This window comes from Falco naumanni, chromosome 1, assembly GCF_017639655.2.
Source record: "Falco naumanni isolate bFalNau1 chromosome 1, bFalNau1.pat, whole genome shotgun sequence".
In the NCBI taxonomy this organism is placed as follows: Eukaryota; Metazoa; Chordata; class Aves; order Falconiformes; family Falconidae; genus Falco; species Falco naumanni.
In genome coordinates this window covers 45,532,470-45,559,335 of record NC_054054.1, presented here as the reverse complement: position 1 = coordinate 45,559,335, position 26,866 = coordinate 45,532,470, and the positions used below count along the sequence as shown (strand labels likewise).

Below are 26,866 nucleotides of genomic sequence, written 5' to 3'. Positions count from 1 at the left end.
TACATAGCCTTCCTAAGACCATCAATTTTCAAGTGGAGCTTAAGTGTGCTGGAAAACCCTCCAGCCTAAGCTGGATGATTAGTTCAGCATTTCTGCTAAAAGCTCCCATTTTGTGGTGCACAGATGTTGCATAGTAGACTGAGTACGGAATCAGCACCATATTGAATTTCTGGCATTGCTTCAGTGTAGAAAAGTCTTCCCTATGCTGTATTTTCTCCACAGTTTGTATTATAGGGAAGATACTAGAGTATTTCAGAGATGACTTGGTGTTTGCTCTTTTTAAATTTTAAAAAGTCTTGTTGAAAATCTATTTACAGTTAGAAATTACTTTCAGGAATACACAGTATTTTCCAATTGCCCATTTCATGGGTTGAATCCAGAGAAAAAAATCTAGATAGGGTGTTTTACACACACACACACACACACACACCCCCTTCTGTGTTCTAGTAATTACACTTAGGTCATCAATACCATGAGAACAGTCTCTTTAGCAGTGCTTCAGTACTCCTACTTCCTCTCCCACCCAAACCAGGAAGCAATGGAAGTTATGTGGGACAGACTGTTTCCACCCAACTTCCTATTTCGGGTGAGCAATTCAGAAATGTAAATATTATTCCCCAGGTAATTACTGTTCTGAAAGCAGAAGTACAAACCCCATGGCCTGAGAAAAGAGACTAGGCAGCTTGGACATACTGAAAGAAAACTGAAGTACTACTGCAGAGGTGCAGACAAAAGTGACAGCTATTTAAAAGAAAACTTAGTCAAAGCAAAAAAATTCAGACCTACCAGTTAAGCTAAATTACTATGTACGCATGTAGGAAGGAGAAGAGGAAAACAAAATTCCTCTTAAGAACTATCATTGTCCACTTGTGTCCTGTGATGTTAAAACAGAACTGGTACTTCAGATTTCTGCCAGCCTCACTAGCACCGTGGTCCTATTCCCATCAGGCCCTGCCAGTTTGCTTTTACAGACAGCATTTCAACAATACATCCCCCTTGCTTACAGCAAGGCCTGTTGCAGCTCAGGGTAAATACTGGCCACACTTACTGTATGTGTTCAAGAAAAAACAGAGTTAACACTTTGTTCTGTGTATATGTAATATATAGTCCCTGTGTGTGTGCTAGCCATTCAAAGAAGTGCTCAGCAATCCAACACTTTATCATTTGCAAAGTACTGAACATGCTGGGATGTGATGGCCGGTTTGGGTGCAGCCAGAAGGAATTAGGTTTTCTCGGTTTGGGTGCAGCCAGAAGGAATTAGGTTTTCTAAAGTGATCTTCTGTTTGTCTTCCATCTCCTGGCATCCCTTCCACCTGTGCCCCTTAAGAAATCAATTAAGTTTTTGCACAAAGCCTGCCAGGCTAATTAATGTCTAAACGCCATCCTCAGAGCAAACAAATTAAAATGAAGCAAGATACCCTTTAAAAGAGAAGCATATTCAGTAATTCATAGCACTCTGAAGTCTTGTTTAGATTGGGAAGCAAGAAACAGTACTATGTGAGTACTCATAAATGCACAACATTTAAATAACACCTTATTTGCCCTCATGCCATTATTCACCCCCTCCCTTTTCATTCAGCTATTTCCCCCTCTTTGTGCCAATTTTATGGTCTTGGAGCTGTCTATGAACCCTACAATGCTTATTTACAATGTTTTTACCACCATTAGCACACACTTGTCAATATAACTAGAGAAGGGGGCTAAAATTTTTTACAATTATGACCATTGGACCATCACTGAAACCACTAAGTTCTTGTGACAAATCAAAGTAGTAAGTAGAAAATTTTGTTTTTCAAATGCCAGAATGATTCTGTAAACTCTGTGGGGACAAAGTCTTTTGCTTGAAGTAGCTGTTCCTCTAGCCCACGCAGGTACAGCAGACATACTGCACTTGACAAATCCACGAATGAAAGGATATTTAAGAAGACTTGAAGATTTACAGTTTACTGTCTGCTAAGGGTACATTAAGTTGTTAATGTATATAAACTGTATACTATGTATGTGCTTATCTACATGTGCCTGAATACAAGACTAAACATTTATCAGGAAGTAGCAATAACTGAACACAGCCATAAGGTGTTATCAAGCAAGGACTTATTTCTGCTCAGTCTGACCAACGCCTGAATGCCTTTATCTTGGAGACCATTATGACTACCAGTAAAATTTATATTCAGTGCTCAAAAGTTCCATTTCTTTTTTTTATGTACCTGTTCCACCCCACAATAAAAAAAAAAAAAAAAACAGAACTGTGTTTATTCACCCTTGTAGGAGAGAAGTTTACTAAAACGAATAGACTGTGCCCACTTTCTCCTAACTTTGCACATCAGTTATTTTTATTTACTCATTTTGTCCATTATATCCCAAGCATAAGAATTGCACAGGGTGTTTAGTTAAGGTTTTAGCCAAGAACTCTATTTAATCTCTGGCACCCCACAAGAGTAAAGTGTCTTGTGTCACTGTCAGAATGCTGTCAGATTTCCCAGAATGAAAATAATGAGAGCCCCAAAAGTGTCAAATTAGCATCATCAGTCATTCATTGTTACTGTAATAGGTATGAGCTTTAAAAAAAACCAAACCTGAAAAGACTGTGGTAAACGCTAACGATACTAGGCAAAACACTGATTTACTTGAGCTTAAGATATTTACTCTTCGTATTCAAGAAACAGTTTTCATACATTCCCAAAACTTGCACTTTCAAGACTACTCTGATAAGCTGCCTTAGAGAATGGTTCATTTGTACTCATTCTAAAAAGCTACAGAAATTCACTTATTAAGTGAGATGTATAATTTTAAAGCTCACATAAATTTTAACCTAAAAGCAGTATGTCACTTCAGAGGTTCTCAGCAGGCAGTAAGCAAAGCTTTCAAACTTATTTAAACACCAGCTGCGTTTCAACAAAATGTCAGTTCTCTGAGTTCCACTTGTACAGGAAACTATTTGGTAAACAGCCTCTTTCTCTGCTTTCTAATGGATGCCTGACCTATTTATTGCACCACGGACACAATGCTGAAAGAATCCTGCTGCAGGCACTTAACAGAAGCAAGCTAATAAAAACACCAGTTGCAACGGTTTGCTAGAAGCAGTGAAAATTACGCTACACCTTCCCAAAATATATTCCCTTATTCATTACATATTTATTTTGAAGCAAAGTGGAACGAAATGGTAAAAACTAACATTTAAACCACGTTATTTAAGGAAAGCATTGATATGCTGAACTCTAGATGCACAGAATTATCAAAACTCACCCTGTTAAAAAGGAGAGAATTAAGATATAGGAGGACTTCTGTAGCTCCTTTTCATTTTACAAAAAGTTATGATGTTAAAGCAGCATTGTTATGACAGGCAAATTATAATTGAGTATAAAATATAGTCAACTCTGACTTTTAATAGCTATATGGAATATGCATGCTTCACCCCTAACAAAAATCAATATGGATGCCTATTTTCAATGCAGACAGAAGCTGTAAGTTTTAAACCTCAGAGGCTATGACAGTATGAGTTATTCCACATCAAGAGTGCTGGGTCTTCTTGAGGGTTGACAACCTGCAACTTTTACCAGTTCTGATGTAGAAAAGGGATCAGAGGGAAACAAATACCCAGTGACAACAATAAAATACAGAATGACTTTATCTGCTTTGTCCCAGTTCTCAGTCTACCTCCTTATTTCAGCTCTATGCCTGCCCTCTGGTTTCCAAGCTGCATAAGGAAGCTGCAGCTCAAAGAAAATAGTTTTTAGGGCATGGACTACTCATTGCTAAGATGCATGACTGCACATTTGGCAAAGCAGCAAACTCAATGGAGGATAAAGCTAAAGGCACAAAGGCACAGTATTCGCTGGATATAAAGAGTACCATGGACTTCAGATAACAGATAATGTAGTTTAGTGTCTTTCATCCTTTTCGTAAGTACCTGACAATTCCTTCGGATTTGAGAACTCTATCAAAGGGTAAGTGCACATATCTAAATGCTAGTATGTAGGTGTTTTGGTTTTTTTAATTATTAGCATTAAAATTAGCTGCAGTTTCAGGCTGCACATTTGGCTGGGACCAAAACAAAGATGATTCAGGTATAAGTAGGGCAAAATAGGAATGATATGAGCTAGCTCAAAGCAAGCAACACATTTTAATGAAATTAGAAATAACAGCTGGAAATAACCCTAAAACTTCAGGTAAGTAATTTTGAGGGTGCTGTTAGTATTAGACTGGCCTCTCCACATACTTATACTACTCTCTTCTTTGTTCTTGTTTTTAAACTAAGTCTCACCTGTTCTATTCAAGAAAGGTTACATGGTTTGCCCTACAGAAGAATTTCTATATCTAAAACTTGGGAACGCACTCAAATGTTTTCAGTCTGTGCTTATGTTATAACACTTAATATGTTTTCTATAGTTCTGTGCTCCTCTGACCAAAAAGCAGCTCTGCCACAAATAAAAGCCTCCTGCTGGATTCAATTTCTGCAATACCTAGTATGGTTTTAAAGGTAGGTAGACTTGCAACTTCCTTAACATAAAACTTGTCAGAACTTAAATGGCAACAGTGTTATCACCAGAATGAATGTATGAGGCAAAGCTCCAAGTCTGGCCATAAAACTTGTCATCTCTCCCTAGGTTTAAATACTTATAAAACAGCACCTGCCCTGAGTTCCTCTCCCCCTTGTCTATGTGTAAGCTCCAGTAGCGCTGCCACCTGCATGACACTTTGCAGGGCTGGCAAATCACTGCTTATCAACACGTTTTATAGTCCCAGTATCAAAATTCCACTAATTTCAGCAGAATTAGTTTCCTATGTTATTCTGGAACATTATTCCAACACCTTAAATCAGGACCACTCACTCAAATGCATAAATTGCTTCATGTGCCAATACCATAAGTACTGCCAGAAAGACTGTCTTGTGGCTGAAGTCAGGTAGTCATTAGGGCTGACTAATTCTGTTACTGATTCACATCACTGTGGGCAGTTTTACTTTCTTCTCAAAGCAGGCCCCAGTGAACTAGTTGGAAAGATGTGAAAATGGATATTAAGTTGGCTTCCTCATTTTGGGGCAGGGGAAGGGGGTGTGGGGTAACATAATACAGCTTGTTCATCTCATATATGCAACAATACAGAATTCCAAACTGTGCATTCAAAACAAAGGGTGAACCTAGCCTAAAGCATAACTTGTAGAACAAGAAGCTTAACAAAGGCAGTAAAGCAGAAGAGAATTCAGTCAAAATTGAAGCATTAACCTTTTAGTATTTTTTGTGATTAAAACTGCAATGAGTTCCTATGAGAAGCTAGCTGTACCTCTTGAAAATTAGTTAAGGGTAAATAAGCTCATAACATTGTACGCCACGAGAAAAAACCCAATTGTTTTATGAAACACATTAATTTTCCAAACCTTAAATTTGAAGAGTAAGGTGTGGAGTTTCAGCGACAACATTAGGTTTTTGAAGAGATGCAAAGACACATCCATGGAATGATACCTTGTCTTTTAAAAAAAGATTAAACCCCAGCTTAAATCCAAACACCGATCACAACACTAGTAAGAGCCTTTACAGTAGTGGGACTTCTGGGTGTTGCAATAATAGTCACATGTTTCTAATGAAGCATAATATCATGTTATGAAAATTGTTTGGTAAGCATTCTAATTTCATACCTCACAGCATCCAGTCTCTTGTTCTGTCGAATGAGTTCAATGAACTCCTGAATCCTTAGGCTGAACTCCAGACAGCTCTGAGATTAAAGACAAGACAGGGTCTTAGATGGTGCCGAAACTGCACTGCACAGTATGTTAAGTACACATGTGCACAACAAAAAAGTGTTAATAACATGCAACCTTGTTTGCTTGCTTTTAGGCATTCATGCAAAAAAAGTTGAAATGCTGACTCTACGGACAAGACATCAGCACAGAATTCCCTAAAAGCAAACAAAAACCACCTCCTCTTGCCTTCTGCAAAACGTCAGTATTTAGCGGGGATGAACTTTTCCCTGACTGAAAGCATTGTTACCTGAGATGCAAGTGAGAGTAACAGGTTTCTTTCTACTTTCTTACAATTTAAAGTTGTGAATTCAACAGAAGTTTGGGACTATGTGGTAACTTAGACAAGAGAGGTCTACCCAGAAGACTGCAAGGAAGAAAGAGATCTCTGAACATGATTTTGAAAGTCCCCATTATTAACAAAAACCAGCACAGAGTTTAAGTTGCTGCAAACCCCTCCCCTCCCTCCCTTTCTTCAAACTTCTATCCCACTCTTCTTGTCAAACATCTAAAAGCCATGCTGGAAACAAGTCTCAAACAAGAAAACCAAGTGGCATTTACCTGTTTTTGGAAAAAGGTAAAATTTGAAGCCTAATGAAGTTGACAGTGTCCCTTTAAATCAAATTCCATCACCAGTTCACAAAATCTATAAAAAAACTTTGAATATGTGGAATTAAAAGGAAAAAGATTCTCCCCCCATAAAAGAACGAGTCACTATGCTTCTTTATAGGGACACAGTCAACTGTTTTATTACCTTAAAGAAACAATAAAAATCCAAAGCCATCTGAATCTTGGTAAGAACTGGATTCCTTCAGTTACCCTGCTCCATTTGGCAAATTTTTTTTTCCTTCCTCCATGCTTCTAATGAATAGTTGCCTTTTGTTTATTGTCCATCCGCACAGTAATATCAAAATTCCTCAGTGACTTCAACAGGAATTTGAACAACTCCATATTTCTATCAGTTAACTGCCTGAGGTGACTAATGCACACATTGCAACAACTGTAGCAGAAAATAAAAATTTCTTTTCTGCTTTTTCTGAATTTTTCAAATAGGTTTATTTTAAAACACCCTGTTATTCCAATCTACAGACACCACCCACCCCTCCCCCCCTTTAGAATTTCAGCTAAGTTTGTTCCTCCTAAAAAATTGATCAAGCTTTTTAATCGTTAAAAGATACTAAATCCTAGGGCTTAGTATTTCATATAAATGTTTCACTGGTGAAAAACCCACATCCCAAAACAATCTTTGGAGTTTGTGTTTTGTTTTTAATGAATCTTCAAGTAAGATGCAAGCCCATGGCTGCATGAGTTCTGCAGACAAGCGTAACTAGAAGAGTCCTAGACAATTAGATGATCCACACATTTGAACAATGTAAGCTTCAAGCAACTCTGCAGCAGCTATTTACAGGAGCTCACATCTGTGAAGACTACAGGACTGTGTGCTTTCCCAGGCCACCAAACAGTTTAATTTTTACATTAGGCTTGCATTAGGGTGGTGGCTGGGGTTTTAGAACACTAGCACCGATGAGTAGCTACACGAACAGAAACAGAAGAAATGTTTATTTGTTTCAAAAAGAAGCATAGTGATTTCTCTTCTTCCAACTCTGATCTCTCAAAGCCTTAGCTTTATTTTCTGTTTGGGTGTTTTGTTTTGGTTTTGTTTTTTTTTTTTTAAAAAAAAGTAATTAGGGCTTGCAGAAATAAGATTTTCATTGTTGTTTTCCAAAAAGAGGGATGGGGAAGATTTTCCTTATTTATTCTTTGTTGAAAGTTGGTGATGAAAAGACGTTCATATTTTATTTCTTATATTACTTAACATGTTAAGATTACACAAGGGGGATTTTTTAGCAGTATAATTATGCAATAGTGTTTACATACCAATTCTGGTTTTCCTTTAATGGTTTCCATAACAAGATCATCATTTTCTTTAGAGTAATCACTGGCCGATTTAGTTTTGCGTCCCATCTTCGGTTCATTCTCATTTTGGCGGCCCTGAGTGACAGAGAACGTCACTCTTTGCTTATCATTAAGTGCACTCAAACATTTTTGGTTAAAGAAAGCGCTTAGCTTAAAAAAAATAAGACACAAACATCTTTGAGGGAGGCAGGGATTTTGGTTAATATCAGTTAAAAACAGATTTCTGCAAGCCCTATAAAAGATTACAGCGCGTTTTGAAATGCAGAATTTAAGAGACAAGGAAGTTTAAACCAGCTAACTGCATAGGAACAAGTATACAGCATGTTCAGGTCACGGTACTCAATGGCTAGAGAAAGACTTACTGTGTTTATTACTTGATTAGACTCTGCTTTTACTTAAAAAAAAACACATTTCAACAGTAGTTTCTCACAGAAAGTTAGTTCTTGACTCATGTTTTATTTTCTTATATACAACACTTAAAAAATACCAAGACAAAAATCTCTGAAATTCCTCTCAGTGTTAAATATGAGGACATAGGTATACCAATTAATCTCTCTTAAGATACCTTCCTATAAAACTGAGTTAGATTCTCAGGATGCAGAGAGTTACAGATATAAGTTCACATATACCAAGACACTACATAGTTTTGCATTTAGACATTTGTAAATCACACTCCAAGCTACTGAATATTATTATATTTGAGTACAATTTGTTGAGACAACATTTGCATCCATAAGATGACCTATCACCCAGTTTCAGGTTTGCCATTTGCATGAGCTAGTTTAGTTCCAACTACCTATGCCTTCTTAAAAGAAGAGTTTTGTACTTACTGTCGTTACAAGGCCTCATTCAAGAACTGTAATTTAAACCAAATTAACCACATCAAATATCCAAGTAGTTTAGAAAACACTGAGGAAGCAATTTAAGCAAAACATGAACATGTTACATCTTTATACCTTCATTTTCCTGAGCCTGGATTTGTTATCATGACACCAAGCCAAGCAAGTCATAGTCTCTTGTCGTTCCAATGACTCTTCCACTTCTTTAGCAGTCAAAAACATTTCAATATTTACCAAGTCCTTCAAAAACAAAAAGGAAAGCAGATCTTGTTAAATTGTACTGATACTTCACACAGCAACCCACTCTTCAACAGAACTGGAATACAGAGGTAAAGACTTCATTCTTGAGACCTCTCGTTTTTTAGGATAGTACTTTGCAAAAAGAGATTACAGTATATTTTAAAGACTGCCTTTCCATGCACTAAGATATTCTGATAGTGACAGTATTTTTCTGAGATGATTTACACAACAGAACTAGAAAAAAAAAGGAGTGAAGATCAAACCTAGGTCCTTTGCACAGAGAGTAACCAGATCCCACAATCACTTTGTGCACTTCATACAAGCCAAGGAGTATTTGGCTTCCTCAAAGCTTGGCCTACTATGTCAACGGGATCATGACAATATAACATTTACTGAAATGAGGAAGAACTACATAAAAGAGTATCTAAATCTACTTTACACAGCCATCTATAACTCAGTTTTGAGCAAAGTCCTACAATGGTCTGAAGTGTCCAATATATTTTCTCTCACTGGCTTAATGTAGAAAGCTCCAGACCTTCAACTGCTTAGAAGAATTCCGTTTACATCCAACACTGATGTGATAAAACAAAGTATCTACATTAAAAAACAGTAAGGCAAGGGGTGGAGCCATGAGATTCCTCAAGTGCCTATCACAAGCAGATGTTTTTGAAGAAAAAGTGGCAATCTGGTACCAAATCTGCCCAGAGCAAGCCTGTAAGATGGCTGTGCTACTTTGTAATTACTAGCAGCTTTACACATTCATACCAGTCAAGACAAACACAACTGAACACAATCCAAGATCTAGTAGGGTATCAAAAAATTGTTTTCCCCCCAATATACTTCCACTGGAAAAAGACTTAGGTAGATGTTCCCAAATGATATGAAACTGAATCCATTCTGAGTTGGCACCACCAGAAGTAATTTCAAGGCTGTGCATAAATGTGGCATACTACAACAGTTCATACTTTGCTGAAGAAAATACGCTGTGGGAAACCATAATTCAATACACAAATAGAAATCCAATACTACAATATTTGTTTAGTATGCACTCTAATTTTGAGGAAGTTCATTTTTATGTAGACTTCACAGCAAAATGCTGAAAGTTATATAACCGAAATGCTGAATATCACAAATATTACAGTAGCTCTAGTGAACAAAACCACTCTCAGATGGCATTTCCTGCTGTTAGAACAGCTGAATATACTTAGTCTTAGACTTCATACCTTCCAGGAGACAAAGCTAAAAAAAGTAGCAGCATCAGGCATATCACATTCACATCTTGCATTTCAACTGCCAATTTTTCCTTATAAATACAAGTAGTCCAATACTGAGAAGTGGACCAGATCACGTTAGGTTTGTCAGAACGGCTACTTACAGAAATGTGAAGAGGCCACATGTATTTCTGAAGTGCAGCACGAGCTTCAGCTTTACTAAAGATTTCTCTCTTATGACTTGAATGTGAGTTGACACAGTGGTAGCAGTTGACATGTAACTGTATTTTACAGATCGTAAGATCACAGCAACAAAACCATGATACTACCAAAAGAATACAAAACTAAGATTTGACTTTCACCGAGTCCTCCCATTCCCTTAAGGATAAAAAAATAATCTATTTAATCAATGTGTTGGCAAACAGACTGAAAGAATGTCAACTTATTCCACAAGAACAATTTTTTTGTTGTTAATAAAAACATGAGAGCAATCCTTTTTGGCAGCCTGAAGTTCATCTGATGATATACTCAAGTGGAAAAAAAAGAAGTGCATTATTCCCCTGTGTGTGATAAGGTGACCATATAAATACCTGCTGCCCATGTAACTCATCTGTGTAAGTGATTTGACATATAATAAAGCCATAGTCATTATCTTGCTTGCATATTTTTCCATACAGCTGCTGAATAGAAAGACCATCCAATCTGTGTTAAAAATAGTATCTTCATAGGTCTCCTCAAGCTTATTTGAACTATGTGTCACTCTTAACAGCCAGCATTTGCTTTCACACCAAACTAAAACAAAAGCATTTTCTCCTACATAAAAAAAAAAGACTGGATATGCTAGGCAGAAACAAACCACTGGTTCAATCTAATTTTTTAGCTTTTCATAGTTTAAGCTTCATCACAAAAAAAAAAGCAGCATAAGAGTGGCATTTAAGTCAATGAGCTAGTAAGACAATTCTAACTATAAGCATTTATCGGTCAGGTGTTAGTACAGCAACCCTCAACTATGAGCAAAAAAATCGCAGTCGTTGCTGAGGCAGACAAAATTATCTCAAATAAAAAGAGAATTCCTACATTCCTTCTGAAAATTTAAAGAAAAAAGGTTCTATTTGGTACAGAAATGCTAATCAGATTTGCGGTTGCCAAAAGCAGTCAAAGCTTGGCAGCCATCTCTGTTAAATAGACAGTAGGTATCCAGAAAACAGAGGAGAACGTTTTCAGTTAAAAGAGTTTCTTTCAGAACTAACAATCACATTTAAATTGCACCAATCAATAGGATTTTCTTCTCCATTGACTAGATAGAAAGTTAGGGAACAATATAAAAAGAGCATTAAGAAATCCATTCGTAGGGAGAGAAATAGCTTTTGCATTTGATAAAAAGTAGTTAGAAGGCTTAATCATGCAGATTGGTTAAAAGAAAAATAATACAACAATCAGGCAATAAACCTTTAAAAAAACAACAAGTGCTCATGTCAACCAAGTCTGTGGGGTTTTTTTTGTGATTTTTTTTTTCTTGATCTAATCATGCTTTCTTATTTTCCTTTTTTAGCAATGCCTACTTTTGATGGCGTATTTCATTAGCTAGGACTAAGGAAATAAAAAAATGGAGTATCAGAGGATTATTTGGCTTAACCAAAACCAGCACAGCTCTTCTACACAGGCCAGTACTTGAGTACTACTTGTCTGCCACATCTTACACGGACGGGAACCAGTTAACAGCATCAGCAGTTTTAAGTATCTCATGTTCCAGTCAGAAAAATCCCCATTAATACCCTGATCCTGAACAGTTTTCTGAAGGTATTCTGCAATTCAGAGTTGCATAGGCAGTAGGCTGTACAGAACCATTGTCTTTCTTGGTTCCCAAAACAGCATTAAGATTTAATATACTGCTACAAAGAGCCCCTCTTACATAATTTGTTTGTATATAAAATCAAGGAAATGTGAACACACAATTTGACAGAAATATTGCCACCAGTTTTGCAGACGGAAAAAAGCTGAAGCAAGAAATCTGTTGCCTTACACCCTCCCCTCCAGCTGACACAGCATTGGGCATCATGGCAAATGTTTTCTTTGTACATAAATTAAAAAGCAATTCTAAAGTCTTTAATTACCATCTTTTGCAACACTGTAAAGTCTTCCTTCATTTCACAATTTCAGTTTTCACATTGTAAAAAGCAATTGAAATTTTACTTCTAGTACTGCAGAAGTATAGGAGAACCCTGCACTGCACAAATTTCAGTGTTGTTATCAGACCGTAACTCATCACAGACCTTCCAGCCTCCCGTGTGTAACCATAATGATTTTGCCTAGATTACCTTGCCTCAACTTGCTTACAAATGCAGAATACCTGATGTTGGGTAGGAAGACTGGTTAACATCAAGCTTTCATTTGGTTAGGCTTCTACAATTGTACTGAAAAGGTTTCAAATGGTTCAAGGAGGAGAACTCTGTAAGTATTACTGACAATTATCTGAACACTAAAGAGGGAGAACACAACATAAGCATTCTTCTTCCTTCTAGTACAAGGCAAGGTTTATAACTTCTGCTTCAAAAACTATGGGACTAAAGTGAACTAACAAGTGAACTAATCCTCCCTTCTATTCAACAGTCACTAACCAGATACCAAAGGTTAACTATTTAAGCACGGGATGAACTTTATCATAAAAAGACTATTTAATTCCATTACAACGGTGAAAACTTTAGAGAAAAACATTTACAATTAGAGAAGAGCGCACATGAAGGCTGGAGACACTGGAGTGGAATCGGAGAGACTAAACAAAGAATACATCTATCCATCACCCTGTGCTCTGCCCGATTTACATATATATAGCTTTTAAAATATCACTGCTTCTTTTTAAGCTGCAAGTGCCTCCAGGGAGGGAGGTTACCAACCCTATGAATCTGCACAGAACTCCCATTATTAAGGTATAAAATATTATGAAGAATAAGGATTCTTTTAAGATGACTATTACTACATACATACTCCTGGCCAACATAAAAGCTGTATCCCTGTATGGCAGCTCCATTTTCCAAGAAGAGTTCTTAATGAGAACATCTCAAGCATGTACATGCACATCCCCTCCGAACAGCTTTTAGACTCTCTGGTCAGTGTGAGGAGTTGTCGGGGGCCAAATTCTCAGGGGATCCCACCCCATGCCAGGTTGCTCTCCTTAGCAGCATCTTGTTTTCAGGAGACTCTAGCACCTGCCCTCACTGGAGTCAACACTGGAAAGATCTGAATTTTTTCTCCAGAGGGGACACTCAGAATAAAGCTTACATCAGCTACAGGACAAACCTGCAGGAAGCCAGGCTCATGAATTCTAGAAGCCATGGAATACCTGCTTTGTACTGAAAAAGGTCACTACTTTAAACACTAGTTTTAGACACCAAAACTCAGGAAAATGAAGACTTGCCCGGAAGTTCATGAATTCACATGGCTGTGCAACAAAAAGGAAGAAAGAGTGGTTCACAAAAATACAGTGAAGGTTATATGAAAAATAGCTGTGCATACGAAGGTGGTAGGGTAATTTGGTTTTAACTGGTAGGTAGTTTAGCTTCACATGAATTTGAAATTAAACACAGCTATGTCTATTTTAAAGCTGTGAACCAACTGAGAAACTGGCAACCATATATCAAAGTGTGAACTACCTTTAATTTAAAGCCAGACAGAGTTTGTTACTTTAAGGTCCTGCACAATTAAGAGAAATCAGTAGCGAACTGGAAAAAAACCCCAGTAATAGTTCCGCACATTTACAGGAGCTAAGCAAACACAAAAACCCAAAGTCTAGCTATAAACAGTGAATGACTATCAGACTTGTTTGCCTGCCTTCTCTGGTGGAACTTGAGCAACTACTCAAGTAATATGCTCAAGAATTTGCACAGAATTCTCTGATTTCAGAGGACCTCAAGCAAACTATTCACTTCACTACAAACTGACTGCACCTCAGTAGTCAATATAAGATATCAAAGTTCACCAACAGTAGCTTCACCCAAGACTTTTGTCTTAGTCACATACTAGAAGTGACCTCTTTGCACATGGCAATTTAAAAGTGCCCCAGGATGCCCTTAATAAGCTCTTTCTATTTGGACATCAGCATGTAAGCAGAAGCTTTCACCTAACTTTTAAAGGGGAACATCTTTGCATTGTAACTATACCTGAAGTAAACCAAAATTTTTTACTTAACTTACAACTGTTCATTAGTTGCATGGTCATAACTAAATGCAATATGCAGATTAATATGAGAGGCAGAGTGTCTGTCACAGCAGGTGAAAGTTTGAACTTCACTACAAAGTTTTTAAAGAGTCAGTAATTATTTTGTCTCTAATATATAAACCACTGTTTTGATTAGTTCATTCCTAAATATAAAAAGCAAATTCTTCAATATACAGTTTCAGATTTAGCTGTGTGGCTCTCAATTTACCAAGAAAACTGCTCACGCATTTCAGTATCAGATACAACAAACCAGCAACTTGGCATTTGATCCTACGTCAAAAATACAGCGAGATGCTGGCCCAGGTTGCCCAGAGAAGCTGCGGATGCCCCATCCCTGGCAATGTTCAAGTTCAAGGCCAGGCTGGATGGGGCTTGTAGCAACCTCGTCTCGTGTAAGGTGTCCCTGCCCATGGCAGGGGGGTTGGAATTAGATGGTCTTTAAACATCCCTTCCAACCCAAACCATGAAAAATGACTTAAAAATAACAAAAACATAATTTCTCTAGTAACAATATAGCTTTTGCTCGAAATTTATGTAGTTCATGTGAGGGGTTTAATTTATGTAACATTTTAAAATTTGGAGCAGTTGGGTCAAGTCATTCCTCTCAATTTGTCTCCACTCAGTATGTGAGTTCAAGTACTTTTATGACATCTCCAGCCACAAGTCTGGAAAGCTGTCAGGAGGAATGCATAATAAAATCCCTTATAATTCACATTAACATTTACGCATCAAAATAAAGCCTAGAATATTTCACATATAAAACATGAACATTTATCAAGGTTCAAACCCAAACAGAAACAAGTACCAAAACACACAATACTTGATATCTTCAAATCCCCCATGAGTTCTTCTCAAAACAAGATAATTCATCAAAAAGTTAGGCTTAAGATAAAGATTTGATTCAGGTGGAAAATACAGCATTTTGTAAAGAAAGCTTCCTTGGTGGAAAAAAGGTCAAAATATGATACTATGAATCACTTATTTTATACAACAAATAGCCTAAGATGCTGTTTATGTATTTTTTGAACATGCAAATTGTTTATTTTTAATTGCTTACTAGCATCAAAATGAAATTGAAAACAGGCCAGGATGCCTCAGGCTACCAGTGGCTCATTGCCAAGGGTATGTACCAGTGACAGTTTTAATAGGACTACCTATCTATACATATTAATTACATGCATATGAGCTCTACCTTAATATTAAAAAAGGCTTTGCTGATGCACTTTAGCATTCAGTAGTACAGTAAGCATTTGAACTACTTTTTTATGAAATACAGTAATCACTTAGCTTTTTAGAAGTTGTTTTAGAGTTGTGTTAAGCTTTCAATGACTACTCGCATACCGAACTACATACCCTCAACTTGCAACATAACCTTCAATGTAATTTAGTTCTATAGAGTAAAACAGAAATGCAGTAATAAATAGTTACAAACAAAAAGGTCAAATTACTCTTCTATATTAATATATTAATTTGTTAAAATTTCCTCTGAATAATACACAGCAAATCCAGGGATCATCTAAATGCCATAATTATTGTTACACAACTCTGGAAGAAGGCAGACACCAGGAGCTACAAGGTAGACAACAGAACTAACTGGGGAAGAAGAAAGATGTGAGTGTATTTCTGCAGTGGGAAACAGCAAAACACACATCAGTTGGCAGGAGCAGAAAGGCTGGAACGCACCACAGTAAAACTGCCTACTTGAAAACATGTGCAGAAGGAAACAACGAGGTGCAGGTGATGAGTCTGACAGTGCAACAGGCTTTGGTGTCAGTAACATGAATTGAGACCACCACACAATTCTTTTGCCCCTAATATATGGGGAGGAACAAAAGGCTGCTGGTGACAACAGTTTCTTCAAAAGTCAATGCAGACTATGTATAAATTGCATTGAGATCAAAGGGAAACAAATTATTAGGAAAACAATGGCATAGGTGGTGACAATAGAGCAACATCAGCTACCGAAAATCAGTTAAAATGAGACACAAATTAACATTAAAAGGCTTCCTTACTCTCTGCTCGTGATGTTGTCTGAAGTTCATTAAGCTACTATTAAGTGTTACAATGCTACACACATTAACAGGATTACAGAAAATAAACAAAGTAATTGACAGAATGTCCTACTCAAAAGCCAGCTGCGGAGCTAGTTGCTAGAAAAAAGCCGAGACAGACAGCCAAACCACAGATTCATCAACAGAAGAGCCAGAAAAGTTTTTGTCTACAAGTAAACACAGCATCCCATGGTGTACAAAGTTGAGCTTTCACATAAGAGTATCTTCTGTGACCTCTGTGTAGCACAGACCTTTTAATCTTAGCTTGTTTTTTTAAAAGCCCCCCAGTAACTTACGTTGACTGATTATCTGTCAGAACATTTTGTCTAACATTAGAAGATACTGGTATTTCTTTTGGCGACTGGTTCTAGTGATTAAATCATGTTATAACATTTTGTCTGATATCAAACTAATTTTTCTCGCTTTGATTCTGCAGACTGTTTCCTCCCTAAGGATAATGAAGTTCTTTGGTATACGACTTTTGCTCTCATACTCAGCAAAAGCACCCACCCAGTCATCTTCTCCTCCAGTTTTTCTAACAGCTTTCCTAAGGTGTGGTCACTGAAACTTCATGTATATATTCTGGTACTGACTGCTCCGAAACCAAATAAAAAGATATGCTTCATCCTCCTGCTTTTGCTCATGCACATAAGCCATTTTGGTAGAGCAGTTGCAGCTAGCACTTAAGTTGGTTATTAGCAAGCTGTTTTCCAAATGCATCCTCTACTCCTGCCTCAGCAGTTTTTGTAGCTCAGCAAATAGCTGCACCTTATCCAGCAGTACATTATACCATGCTAAGTACAGCAATAAATGACTATGCTAGAGCAGTGTGACAGCCTCTAGAGCTTAAGATGCATCATTGGGCAGAAAAAGAAAAGCTTCTAGTCTCCACTCCACCATGGCCATTTTCTGTCATAACCTCTTCTAGTAACGACAACTAATCCTTTGTCAGTTCAGCGTGAGCCCTGCAGCGTTTCTCCAAGCAGGATCAGTCTGTCTTAGCAGCTACACGCACTCTTTGACAAAAAGTTAACTCCTGTTACTTAGTAAGAGAAAATGTTAAATGCAAAGTAACATTCACACTCTGAAGGAATGTCTGGCAGGAAGGATTTACAGTCGGCAAAATCTGAGAGGCATAACTGAAACCAAACCTTTTCTGTATCTAGGTATCTAGGGTGATAACACCATTCTCCCTTCAGATAATTTTCAATTCAAAAATCTTTTTTGAATCACTAGCTGTGGGAAAAGTACTTTGGGGTCAAGGGAGGAACTGGAGAAAACTGGGACCTAACAGAAGCATAGCGTTACAGAAAACTTTTTAGGGTAAAATACAGCTATCGCTTTCAGGGTGGTTGGCATGCACAGAACCTACTTTACCACAGCTCCCTCATCAACACACCCTGCCAGCTCAGCACCTGCTGATGGGAGTAACAGAGGGTGGAATGGAGACCCCACAGCCAGGATCTGCTGTACTCCCTACAGGAATGGGAACTTGATGGCACCACACAGCTGATAAGCTGTATAGCACTTGTCACATGAAGGATATATAAGATGTCCACTGCTGAGCTGACCATTGTGGCAAAACTACTTCCCTCAGATGCAATAATCTCAGTGCAATACTAACGCACACCTCCATCTCAAAGTTACCTGCCTCCAAGGTACTACTGCACCTCACTGGCCATGTGTTACCAGTTAGTAACAGCAATATGTATGACTAGAGTCACTCAAACTCCACCTAAATGTAAAGAAAATTGACTAGTCCTGGACTGGAATAAGTTCAAAGATAGTGAATTGTTGTCTAGACTCCCAAATTACTACAAATTGACGCAGTGTTTCTCTCCAGCTGTTATGAAGGGACTTTAATTGAGGGAGTCAGCCTTGGGAAGGATGGGAAACAATGGATGGCAAGAAGAACATTGTCTTAAGTTATGCAGAAAGAAGTCCCTACCTGAGGATGTTCTGGCTGCAAGAGCAGACAAGTTGATAAAGTGTTGCAATCGACAGAAAGCTGGTTGAAAGTAGGTAATTGTGATAGTGGGAGCCCACAACCTCCAGCTCAAAGACACATCTCCCCCCTCCCCCCCCCCCCAAAAAAAAAAAAAAAAAAGAAAAAAGGGAAAACGCTGCTTAGAGAGCATGTGTAGTTAATGAAAAACTTCAGCAGCGCTATCTGAGCATGTGTACTAATTTACACTGGAAATGAGAAACTTGTAACCCATCCTGTGTATGATAATGGAGTATGCAATGTATTATAAAGTATAAAAAGTATACAAACGAGGGGAGATGTTAGGGAAGAGTCCATCGTAACTTCTGGGATCAGTTGACAGGCTGAACCCGTCTTCTCCCCCATAGGGATGCCTATTGGGCAAGAACTTTATGACTAACTCATGTTAACTGTTATTAAGTGTTGTTTTAAACTTGTTTTGCAGTCAGTATATTATAACCAGCAATCTTCAAACCTTACTGTCACAAATGTGTATTTTGTATAATAAAAATCTTCAGCTGAAGTTCATTTTGTTTAAGTTTGTGGAGATATTTGAGTAGTTGTTTTAAGTGATTTATCCCAGTGGCAAATAGGTTGGTCTAATCACCCTCCAATACAGTGGGCTCCCAAAATGCTGGTAGCAGACAGGCTGGTTCTTGTCTTTCTTGGGAAACCGACAGGCTGATCAAATATAACGGGTTCAAGGAAGCCCCCCTTCTTAACACGACACTAGCTTTCCAGACTAAGTATTCAGTCATAAATTAACTCTGTTATGATACACTATAGGCAACCCATTTTGTCTAAAAGAAGTGAAAAAATAAGGCAAGCTTTAGATTGTTGGCATTTCAAGTGTCAAATGATTCATAATGAGAAAGTTTGTTATTCTGCATTGATCTTGACTATTTCACATTTACATAATTCTAATGCCCAAAGATGCCAGAGAAACTGCAGATGTAAGGCTGTTCAGGAATTACAGCACTTAGGAATTCAGATGAACACACCCAGGCATTCATTATACCAATCTAGCAAAAGTTGCCATGCCTACACTAGGAACAGCCAAAGCAGTGTTAAAGGAGCCCGAGTTGCTCGTCTATAGCCTAGTACTCTAAAGTAACTCTAAGCACCTCAAGTTAACATCCTGGCACCTTTAAATAAGTCATGCCAGTTCAGGAGCTCCTTCATACGTAGTTCTCAAACATTGCTAGTGTGGGAACAGCAAGTCATAGGAGACTGACAAATAGCTCCAGACAAAAGACACCTTTTGCCATTCAGCTCATATTTAGAAAGTCAGCTTGTCCACGTTCTACGTGACAGTGAAGCAAAGAACACATTTAAACATTATGCTGAATATTACTTTAAAATTGAAACGTTACGAATATAAACTTGTTTGGATGAGTTAATTTAATACATACTTATGTGTTTGCCTACAAGCCATTCTTGGACTGCATGTCTTAACAAGGAAGACTTCTAAGGGTACACTGGTATGATTGTTAAGAGAAGTACTTATTCAGCTTTTAAGATCATATGGCTTCCTTCAACTCAAACTTACGTTTTCCTAAACATTCACATGAATTTCTTACTGAAGCAATCACATGTTACTGACATCCATCCTGCTCAAGTATAAAGTTTATTGACCCAATGCTTTAGAACTCTATTATGTAGCTTATGTCATGAGTCCTTTAAATTTAACTCCAGATTTTAAAAATACTAAAGACTGAAATTTAAGTCTCCTAGATTTTTAAGTTTTACTCTAGATTTAAGTTTTCACTCCTACTTCACCTAGCCATATCAGTTTAATCTGAATAGTCATTACAGGCTTTTGGACTGCTGTATCAAACAAAGCACATGCTGATTTCTTCCATGTATACATGCCACTATCAGTCTGCTATGGTGATCGTCCATTCAAAGCAGAACACAGCTCTAGCAGTATTAAAAGACTCAGCGGAGCACAGATCAGTCTTCAGAAACACGGAAGCAATGTCTTACCTGCACATTCCTCCTGATGTGCACATCTGCCTCCAGCTACACATGTTCACTGACCACAGAATGCCTTTATCCTGCATATTCCTCAGAGCAAGGACACCAGCTACACAGTCATAAGAAACTTTCCACCCAGTGGGACAGGCAAAGACAATCAGCTTCTATAAATACGGAACTTTCCTTAAAAATCAAGCAGCTATGGGTTCAATACCATCTGCCCTCCTCTGTCAACAACCAAGAACTAAGCTTTGGAGAGACCTAAGCAAACCTAAGCCTATCACACTTTGTAGAATAGTACTCCTGGAGAGCACTTTTCATTCACTTTGAGTTATGGCTTAATACCTTAATACCATTCACTTGGAGTTAAGGCTTAATACTGTTCCTGTTTGTGATGCTCAAACATGCAGGTCATTTTACATCTGCCATTTTTTAAGAAAGTCATCAAGCAGGAACATTGTCAGGGAAAGGATGACTTCTGAAGTGGTAGCTTCAGTAAGATTTTGCCCCAAAACAGATGCAGAAATCATTCAACAGTATTCTACTAAGGTCTCAGCCAAAGTAATCATTTCAACATCGAGTAACTTTCATAAAGCAAGGCAAGAACCTTTAATTCTGGGGTTGAAAAAATGAACAATGACATAGAATACTACAAAGAAGGGATTAAGCCCGACTTTGAGAATTCCAAATTTTTGTATTGCAAAGGACATCAAATATGATTTCATAACTTCCTGTAACAAAATTAACCCAATTGAACATACCTGAATTTGTTGTAGGTATTTTTCCAAATACTCAGGTTAATCCATTCAAAATTGTTGCCAAATTATGAAAGCTGAAGCTGTGTTTATGCAGCAGCAGAACTGAACCAAACTGGAGAGCGGAGAACTAAGGATAATCAGCTTTTTCAGTGAACCACTATTGTTTTCATTTATATTAATCAAAATTAATTTTTTAAAAATATATTTGCTATACCAGTTTGAAAGAACATGATATTTTTTCAGGATGGCTTTGCAGGATCTACCCTGTTTTGATATTCTCCAGGGAACAGCCACTACCACAGATTTATGAAGTTCTAACTCAGGAAGGAAACCATTGACAAAACATGAATATCTGAACTCCCGCTTCAAGAAAACTGTTCTGTTTTGAGGACTGCTGTCATTTTCTTTAATACTGCCCAAAGTGTCAAGAAGCCCTTCTAATACAGGTCAATATTCACAACCACCATACATCTAAATAAAACTTATGAAGTCAAAAGAATACCCCCCCCCCCCCCCCCCCCCCCGCCAATTCTCAAAAGCAAAAAGCACGCTGTGGTATTAATGCAAATGGCTAGTTAAGTATCATTGAAGGATGATGCACATAATTAATTACTGATCTAAGAACACTAATTTGCAAAACTCTGATTGGCATGCATAATCCACGATGCAAGGTCTAGGTAGCTAGTTTTAAGCTATTTAAATGAGATATTTCAACTCAAGCATTCTCTTGTAACTTCAGCCTTACAGTGCCACTGCCCACCCTCCCCTGAGGTGCAGTAGTTCTGTCCCTCTGGTTTATAGATGTCTAAATTACTTGCTCCCTACCCTCACACACAGACACTTCACTTAAATTCATGCTATTTTTCACAGGAAAAAACATTGCCAATTGTATAACTTTTGTACAGTATGAGCATTAAACCAAGAACATATATTCTTTTACTAAAATAAATTAAGCAAAGACAGAAAGCAGATTGACAGCATATGATAAGAGACCGGCAGCTTCAGAATCTGGGTTTGTTTTCAATCATATAGGCAAAAATCAATATGGCTATTACATAATTAAGCAAAGAACATAAGGACACTTTGCAATTTTTTTTTCTTCCTAACCTATTAAAAGAGGGGCTATAAAAAGTATGCAATTTAAAAAACAACCACCCCTAGGAACAGCAAACAAAGCACTACATACCTAATTATAGAACTTATCTACAAACAGCAACCAGCTTCCTACTGGAACACCACATTTCCAAAACTAGATATGCCTATCAATTAATGGCACAGAAATGAGATAGCACTTAATGTAGCAGAAGATGGAATCGTTAAGTTTAAGTTAACAGACAACCCTGCCAGCTAGCTGAATATATAAATCTGCAGATGAAACAAAAGTGTGTGTTATCAGTAGTGTTGCACTCCAAGGTCTCAGAATATTATGCAGTGTAACAAGCTAATATTGATGAGCTTCTTCTGTATGCAATAACAAAAACTTAATGTCGTGTTCGTATCTTCAACACAAACTTTCATATCATTAGGAAGTCAGAAAATATCAAGCAAAAAAGTCCGCAATAGAATCCCCTCCACCTCATATTTACTTTAGCACAAACGTGAAATTTCTGTCCTTGACTATCAGCTCTTATTTTAATATTACTCACATTTTGGTTTACTTTCTCAAGCAGTATTGCTCTTCTTTGAAGACATATCACCCATTACATGTTTGTAGTTTATTTCTTATATTGCCATGTAACATTGTTTTATATATGTCACATTCCTAACTTGAGCTAGTTCATAACCCAGGTATTTAAATTTCCCTATAATTTTTTCACATCCAGCATTTTTCATAGCTGTTTGCTTCCTAGTTTATAACCATGGCTTTTAAGTGCTAATCTTCCATGACATGAATTCGCAAGAATATAATTTCTATGAGGGTAGTTAATTTAGAAAGCAGACTAGAATTTGTCACAGCCCATCAATAACTATTAGAATTGGACACTATGGTGTCTAGTTGGATCTTTGAGCAAACTGTCTGCTGTGTATTATTGGCAAAGATATGAATGATTTAAGGGTTTGCTTTTGGTCACTGAAACAGGAAGCTTTCTAAACTGTTTCCATCCATGAAGTATCTTAGCAGCACTGCAGGTCTCTTGGCGTTCAGAAGCCACGCAAGGAACTTAAAACAAGCAGGTTGAGACTTGCTCCCAAGACTGGTCTAACAGCTACTGAAAGATGCTTAACCTAGGATCCACAAGCTACAGCTGAAAGAGCAGTTTCCCTCAGCCCTTTCAAATAGCATCAGAGGGCACTTTTAGCCATTTGGCCTGCAATCATAGAAACAGAACCACAGAACAGTTGACATTTGGACCTCTGGAGGTTGTGTAGCGCCCTTGCTCAAAGCAGTCATCTACAACAGGTTACTTAGGACCTCTCCCAGTTCAATCTGGGTTGGAATACCTCCAAGTGCAGGGAGACTCCACACCACAGTTTGTCTGCTGGGGAGCCCAGAACTCAATACAGCACTTCAGATGGGTCTAACCACTGTTGAGCAGAGGAGCTGGGATCACCACCCTTCTGCTCCTGGTGATGCTCATCCCAATGCAACCTACAGCACTGTTGATTCTTTGCCACAAGAGCACATTTCTGAGTCATGCTCAACTTGTTCACCAGCCTCACCTCCCACTGGTACAGAAGTTGAGCAAAAACCCCACATTTTTTTCAGGTTCCTACTTAGGGTAATAGTGCCTACCCCCAATGGTAACAATATTGTCATATATGTATATATCAGGTAACAGACGTGGCCACAGCAGTATGCTTTCTGAACCCTGCAGTGGTAGAGGTATTTATCAATGTTACAGTTAAGACTACAGTAAACAAAGATTACTTTGGGTAAGGGAAGAACACCATGATATTTTGTAATTTCTGCAGCAAAGTTACATTATTAAGCATCAGAGAACATTTCAATGCTCATATACTACAGCAAAAAAGTAACAAACCCAGAAGTTATTTATTAAACCAGCAAAACCACAAATTCTGCATGACGATCAAGTCTCAGTATCTTGCTGTTGTAAAAGCTGTTCACAATGAGTATCACCATACAGTAGAAGAAGACTGAATACAAAGGTGAGATTGAGGGAAGTCTATCCTCATTTAGTCAAAATGTAAACTTCAATGTTGAATAAAATGCATAATTTAAGCAAACTAGAAGAAATATGGCCTCAGTGCATTCAACATGTGCAACTAAGTTTCGTGTTATTCAAATTACTTTGATATTATGCAAATAAAAATACTTAGGCTTGAAGGCAAAAGTTAAATAAGGTTATTTAAAACTTTTTTTTAATGACAAAAGTTTCTATGTGGCAAATAGAATGAAAAGCTTTAAGGCTTCACAAATGCAACGCTTTGTACCACACGGTGTTGCAGTGTATCATGACAGACTTCCATGCTCATGTCTAAACCAAAGCTGAGCATTAATCAATCAGGCATAATAGAACTTGCTATGAAAGCAAAGACCTAGTAGGTCTTTCAGCAGACCTGGCAGGTACATTAACATGATGATTCAGCAGGAGATGAGCTGTGCTCAAAACAGAGGGAGACGTCTACCAGAAGTAGAAGAGCTGCTGACCATTCAGCAGCAATTATCCCAGAACAATTGTCTTTTTGTTTTTATTCATATGCATGGGCTATCTTTAGTGAGGCACAGCAGCCTCTTCAGGACTATTTCCTATCAACAGTTTGTAACCCACTTCCCCTCTCCCTTCAATTCAACCTCTGTTTGCTGTTTCTTTTTTGGTATTTACTGAAATCACTGCTGGTTGAACAGGATCAGACTGGTAAAGCAGCCAAGAGGTAACAGAGACACATGACAGATACGCTCATTGTACAAGGCAAACAGGTACATATGCCGTAACTTGACCCCTGTAACAAAAATTTCTTCCTCTGAATTCCAAGAGCATGGATTCATTGTTCTGCATAAAGCAGCTACACCAGGGTGCACAAACTCCAAGCACTTCACAAGCTATGGAAGCAAAACCAACTAGATAACCAGTGAAAAGGAAAGTAACAACCACAGAATTGTAAATGACAAAATAAGCCAAACAGCAAAAGTTTCTATGAACCATGCAAGATTATACTGGCTAATAAAAAACCCAAATTGTATCAAGATTTATTTTCCAAAGTATAAACCAGATTTCCTCTCAACGCATTAAAGAGTAGGATAATACAACAACAACAGTTGTTCCTGCAATCAGCATATGCTGTTCTCCTCAGTCTGGTCACACATATAATGTAAGTGTGGCTAGACAGAGGGAAGCTCCACCAACTGCTTAATCAGCAGCCTAAAAGCCTCTAGCAATAAATTCTGTATGACATTTCAGAATTATTCTAAATTTAATACGGCAAGGTGTTTATCTAAAAGCATTTAATTTGTGACTCAAAGTTATGCCTTCAATTTTTACTTATTTAATACATTAAAACACAATTTATGCTAAGTAAGGAGAACAAACCTCAGGCCTAAAAAGATTAGCAGATAAAGATTAGTAATAAAGGCACACTAATACATAAAAATAGCTGCTACAGGGCTAAATAAGCTTGTTCTTATTTGCCAACTTCCTCTTTACTACTGTTTTATAAGTTAGTGCACATTGCTACTAACCTCAATACCACTTTGTCTCGCTAGTTTTACAGCTGTATTGTAGTAGCCACAGCGTAAAAGATGTTCCACCATCATACGATCCATACGTTTCTTCTTCCACATGTTTGCAGCAGCTGGCTGGTCACTACTATGTTCTTTCAGGTGTTCAATCCTGCGTTTGCAGAGTTTTGCACTTTCATCTTCAGCCTGGATTGACTCAACTGCCTAAAAAGTAAAAATTAACAGCAGCAAGTAAAAGCCATAGATTTTCAATTTGCTTTTGAAGCAAAATACAGTAAGAACCGTTTGTAAGCATTCTTAACTTTGTATATTTACTCCAAATAGCATTTCTTTTATTTAGACATTTCCTATGGCAGCATGTACACTTCAGCATGGCTGGTCCAGTTCTGAGATATTCTTACACATAAAGAAGTTTTGACTGATTTGATATTATGAGTATATGCATTTTTTCTGCCCAACGTGCAGTTAGTCCAAAATCAACAACTTATCAACTATAGCAGCAACTGCTGTAATAGTCTGCAAAGAGCTTTGAGAAGGTTGCAGTCCGAACAGTTGAAAATCATGAATTTCCACCTCTAACCTATGCATAGCTTCCTCCTGAAGCAGCTGTCCTACTGAATTAGTTCTACTGCGGAGTGATGCAGAGTGAACCCACATTACTTCTAATACAATGGAGTCATTTTAATCAGGCATATAATAATGAAAGTTACATAAAACATTTGGCTTCTTGACACCTTTAACTCAAGGATTTTAAGAGTAGTTTTTCAAGAATTATCAGTTACAGAATGACTTTTTAAACCAATGTATTTACATGCCCCATGAATATCTCTACAGCTTTTTTCTTAATTAAAAAACAAACATTCTGGTCATACTTACTTTCCTTCAACCTTAGTTATACAGCTGATTAGTTATGCTGCAAATTTTACCAGGCTATTTTATTAGATATATACATTGTAACCCAAAGGTAGCTGACTCAGTATACAGCATGTGACAAGTATGGGTTATGCCAGGCTACAGAATACAAGAAAGCTCGCCGTACTTTTATATGCTTGCTAAAGTAAAAGCAAACCAGAAGACTGGAAAGGTACTAAGCCTCCATCATCCGCGATATATTACTAGTGATGCAGTTTCAGGTTGGGTTGCCTCACTCGTGGTGGCTCTGAACTCACTGGCTTGTGTTTGAACAACTGCACAGCTATAGCAGCAGGGAAGCCCATGCAGGTTTGCCCACCAAGCACAGACCAAACAACGTGGCTAGCTTCTAGTAGCCCACTTTGCACTCCGTGCTGGCACTGCTG

The 26,866-nt window shown here is 37.7% G+C and overlaps 1 protein-coding gene across 5 annotated transcripts in view; it reads right to left on the bottom strand.

Annotated features, from left to right (window-relative positions):
- The window catches only part of MAEA (macrophage erythroblast attacher, E3 ubiquitin ligase), a 54,340-nt gene that overhangs the window by 7,515 nt on the left and 19,959 nt on the right, over positions 1 to 26,866 (bottom strand). For 3 of the 5 annotated variants that reach the window (XM_040591922.1, XM_040591911.1, XM_040591929.1), the window contains 4 exons: positions 25,569 to 25,772; positions 8,611 to 8,733; positions 7,616 to 7,729; positions 5,636 to 5,712 (listed from right to left, as the gene is read on the bottom strand). In XM_040591922.1, coding sequence (XP_040447856.1) covers positions 5,636 to 5,712; positions 7,616 to 7,729; positions 8,611 to 8,733; positions 25,569 to 25,772 — 518 coding nt within the window. The remainder of the gene's footprint in view (positions 1 to 5,635; positions 5,713 to 7,615; positions 7,730 to 8,610; positions 8,734 to 25,568; positions 25,773 to 26,866) is intronic. The other 2 variants (XM_040591945.1, XM_040591936.1) reach the window with 1 other exon arrangement.